The sequence below is a fragment of the Indicator indicator genome, chromosome 26, assembly GCF_027791375.1.
Source record: "Indicator indicator isolate 239-I01 chromosome 26, UM_Iind_1.1, whole genome shotgun sequence".
Lineage (NCBI taxonomy): Eukaryota > Metazoa > Chordata > Aves > Piciformes > Indicatoridae > Indicator > Indicator indicator.
In genome coordinates this window covers 11,349,103-11,353,105 of record NC_072035.1, presented here as the reverse complement: position 1 = coordinate 11,353,105, position 4,003 = coordinate 11,349,103, and the positions used below count along the sequence as shown (strand labels likewise).

Below are 4,003 nucleotides of genomic sequence, written 5' to 3'. Positions count from 1 at the left end.
TCCATCCACATGTTGCTCCAGCTCATCCTGAGGTTTTCCTGGCAGCCTCACAGGCAACATCTCACCTCTACCCAGCTTAGAAGTGCTTTAGGGAAATAGACAAACCCCACTGGTTTTAGGGGATCTGAGACCTTCTGGTCACCTCTCTGGTGTGTGGGATGGAGCTGATCTGCAGGCTTCAAACCCCACTGGTTTTAGGGGATCTCAGACCTTCTGGTCACCCCTCTGGTGTGTGGCATGGAGCTGATCTGCAGGCTTCAAACCCCACTGGTTTTAGGGGATCTGAGACCTTCTGGTCACCTCTCTGGTGTGTGGGATGGAGCTGATCTGCAGGCTTCAAACCCCACTGGTTTTAGGGGATCTGAGACCTTCTGGTCACCCCTCTGGTGTGTGGGATGGAGCTGATCTGCAGGCTTCAAACCCCACTGTTTTTAGGGGATCTGAGACCTTCTGGTCACCCCTCTGGTGTGTGGGATGGAGCTGATCTGCAGGCTTCAAACCCCACTGGTTTTAGGGGATCTGAGACCTTCTGGTCACCCCTCTGGTGTGTGGCATGGAGCTGATCTGCAGGCTTCAAACCCCACTGGTTTTAGGGGATCTGAGACCTTCTGGTCACCCCTCTGGTGTGTGGGATGGAGCTGATCTGCAGGCTTCAAACCCCACTGGTTTTAGGGGATCTGAGACCTTCTGGTCACCCCTCTGGTGTGTGGCATGGAGCTGATCTGCAGGCTTCAAACCCCACTGGTTTTAGGGGATCTGAGACCTTCTGGTCACCTCTCTGGTGTGTGGCATGGAGCTGATCTGCAGGCTTCAAACCCCACTGGTTTTAGGGGATCTCAGACCTTCTGGTCACCCTTCTGGTGTGTGGGATGGAGATGATCTGCAGGCTTCAAACCCCACTGGTTTTAGGGGATCTGAGACCTTCTGGTCACCCCTCTGATATGTGGGATGGAGATGATCTGCAGGCTTCAAACCCCACTGGTTTTAGGGGATCTCAGACCTTCTGGTCACCCTTCTGGTGTGTGGGATGCAGATGATCTGCAGGCTTCTTGTCTGCACGGTGCAAGCTGCTGACTGACTCACTGAGGTCCCTCTGGGGCTCAGGGTGTCACCCAGTCCCTCTTCTGCACCTCTCCAGGCTCTGTGGGAGCTCCACAGCCTTCTCCTGCTCAGTGGCTGGGGACATGCTCCTCTTAACACCTCTTCTTCTCCTGTTCTGCAGCCAACCTGCCCCACACAGCTGGTCCCCTGGAGCGACACTTCCTGAGAGCCACCACACTGATCCACTCGGACTTCAGCCAGCTGCCCACTGCCTCTGAGGTGCTCGTCAGGTGAGCTGGGCATCTGACTGCCTCCTCTGCCAGGCACAGGGTGCTGTGTGGCACTCAGAGGGGCAGGAGGGGGAGAACCTGCCCTGTTTCCAGGGCCTGGCTGAAGCTTGGCTGATGTTGCAGTCACATTGGTGTCCCTTGCTGAGGGTTGGTGGTGTCACCACACTGCCTGGAGCTTGCTCTTTAGCTGTAGGCTCCTTCACATTCTGCCTGGATGTTGAGAGGCCAGGATGGCACCCGGGAGAGGGGAGTGAGTCATGGACTTGAAAAATCACAGAATCATGGAATTGTTTGGGTTGGAAGAGACCTTTCAGCTCATCCAGTCCAACCCTTAACCCAGCACTGCCAGGGCACCACCAAACCATGGCCCTCAGCACCACATCTCCACAGCTCTGAAACCCCTCCAGGGATGGGGACTCCACCACTGCCCTGGGCAGCCTGGGCCAGGCCTTGACAACCCTTTTAGGGAAGAAATTGTTCCTCATGTCTAACTTAAATCTCTCCTGAGGCAATTCAAAGCCATTTCCTCTCATCCTTTCCTCTCATCACTTGCTCCTTGGGTAAAGAGACTGATCCCTACCTGGCTTCAACCTCCTTTCAGGGAGTTGTAGAGAGCCTGAAGGTCTCCCCTCAGCCTCTTCTCCTGCAGTCTCAACACCCCCAGTTCACAGATTCACAAATTGCATCCAGCTTGGAAGGGCCTCTCAAAGGTCACCTTCTCCACCCCCCTGCAGCAAGCAGAGGACACCTCCACCTAGAGCAGGCTTGTTCAGGGCCACACCAGGCTCTCAGCTGTTCCTCAGAGAGGCCAGCAGAGCCATGCCAGGGCTGTGTGGATGAAGACACAACCCTAGAGCCTGGCACCACGAGGCTCTGAGACACAGCTTTAAATTTAGCTGTTCCTAATAAATTTGTGTCTCGGCTGCCAGCCAAAGGCACCCAGAATTGGCAGCCTAGATACTGTTTTTCTTGCAGGGCTTGTTGGGCTGGAAACACGATGTGATGTGTGTGGCAAGCTCATTGTGATGGTCTTATCTCAGCCAGAGGCCCTTCCAGGCAGCCAGGAGTGGAGCTGATCCACAGCCCTCCCCCTGCTCCTGGAGCTGAGCTCGGAGAGGACCTCGTGTCGTGAAATTCCACCTGGCCCGGCCCTGCTTGTCTGTCCAAAGCATGATGAAATAAAGATGCTGCTGGGGATTACAGAGTTTCACTCCTCTGCCACAGCTTGCCAAAGGGAATGTGAATCACTCCAGAGCTGGAGGACTCCTTGTTTAGCATCAGCTTCTCCAGCTCCCTCACATCCTATCCCGGCCAAGGCGGCGTATTCCCTGGCGTCCCCAAAAAAAGCAACTCCCTGTGAGAATCAGATTGAGTAACAAGATGACTAGAGCTGATTTCTTTTAGGGAGAGTTTTGTCACCCAGGGGTGTCAGCAAACACAGCACTCACTGCTTTCCTCCGTCAAGGAGGAGCAGAGCCCTCTGCTTCCCTCCCTGCCAGCCCTGGTGCAGGCAGATGCTGAGTGGTGGGGGATTTTAATCAGGGAGCTGAGCTTTTGTGGTTGCAGTATCTGCAACCATCAGCAAATCCCAGCCTGGGGAGCTTAGAAGGGACCTTTGGACATCATCCAGTCCAAGCCTCCTGCTCTGGAAGGGTCACCCCACAGCAGCTTGCCCAGGATCACAGTGGCCAGGTGGGTTTGGAATGTCTCCTGAGAGGAAGGCTCCACAACCTCTCTGGGCAGCCTGCTGCAGGGCTCCAGCAGGCTCACACCAAAGAAGGTTCTCCTCCTGTTCAGGTGGAACATTGAGCATTGCCTCATATGGTTCCTGCTGAAGGGGTGCTGGGCTTTGCAGCATGAGATGGATTCCTCCAGGAATCACAGGTTGCTGGGGGTTGGGAAGGGACCTCTAGGGATCATCTAGTCCAGTCCCTAGGAAGGGATGTTGGACATTAGGAGTGTTGAACTCCCAGCTCTTGATGTGCTGGACTGGGGAGTTCTCATGCTGCTGAGGAGGTCCCCAGGGATGTGACACAGGACACTTCAGGATGCCAGGACCCTTTTGAGAGGGTCTGGCTCCCTGTGATCTCCTTGCAGCCTTTTGGTGCCTGTTTTATCTCTGTGTTGCTTTTCTCTGCTGAGAGAGACCTGCAAGTCCTTCAAGAGCTGGGAGTCCAGCACCACAAGCACCCCATTGCCCAGCTGGGTGACTTGGAGTGGATCTTGTTCAGAACTGTGAATCCTGATCACTGCCTTCTCTCCTACACTGCCAGGAATGCCTCCACAGCCATCTATGCCTGCAGGAACCCTGTCCAGGAGACCTACTTCCAGCAGCTGGGTGCCCCACTACGCAACTCAGGTGTCCCCAACCCTCATGACAGTGCCTTCAGCCTGCCCAGCAAGGCCAAGCAGAAGCTGCTGAAGCATGGAGTCAACCTGCTTTGAGCCAAGGTACTGGGGCACTGTGGCACAGCCCATGCTCAATGTTCACCTCCAGTGAGGAACATCCCCAAGCTGTTCATCCTGCAGGAGGCATAAGGCTCTGTGCCAGGTCCATGAGGGTCTGCTGCCCACAGTACCCTGAGGAAGGACCTCCCTTGGTGCCCTGTTCTGCACACCTTGTGTGCCAGGTCCATGGGGATCTGCTGCCCACAGTACCCTGAGGAAGGACC

At 55.4% G+C, this 4,003-nt stretch overlaps 1 protein-coding gene across 1 annotated transcript in view; it reads left to right on the top strand.

The window, feature by feature from the left end:
* HPS4 (HPS4 biogenesis of lysosomal organelles complex 3 subunit 2) overlaps positions 1-3,776 on the top strand; it is a 24,830-nt gene extending 21,054 nt beyond the window's left edge. The window contains exons 12-13 of the mRNA XM_054392633.1: positions 1,223-1,331; positions 3,605-3,776. Of these exons, the coding sequence (XP_054248608.1) occupies positions 1,223-1,331; positions 3,605-3,776 (281 nt within the window). The remainder of the gene's footprint in view (positions 1-1,222; positions 1,332-3,604) is intronic.
* The last annotated feature ends 227 nt before the right edge of the window (positions 3,777-4,003 follow it).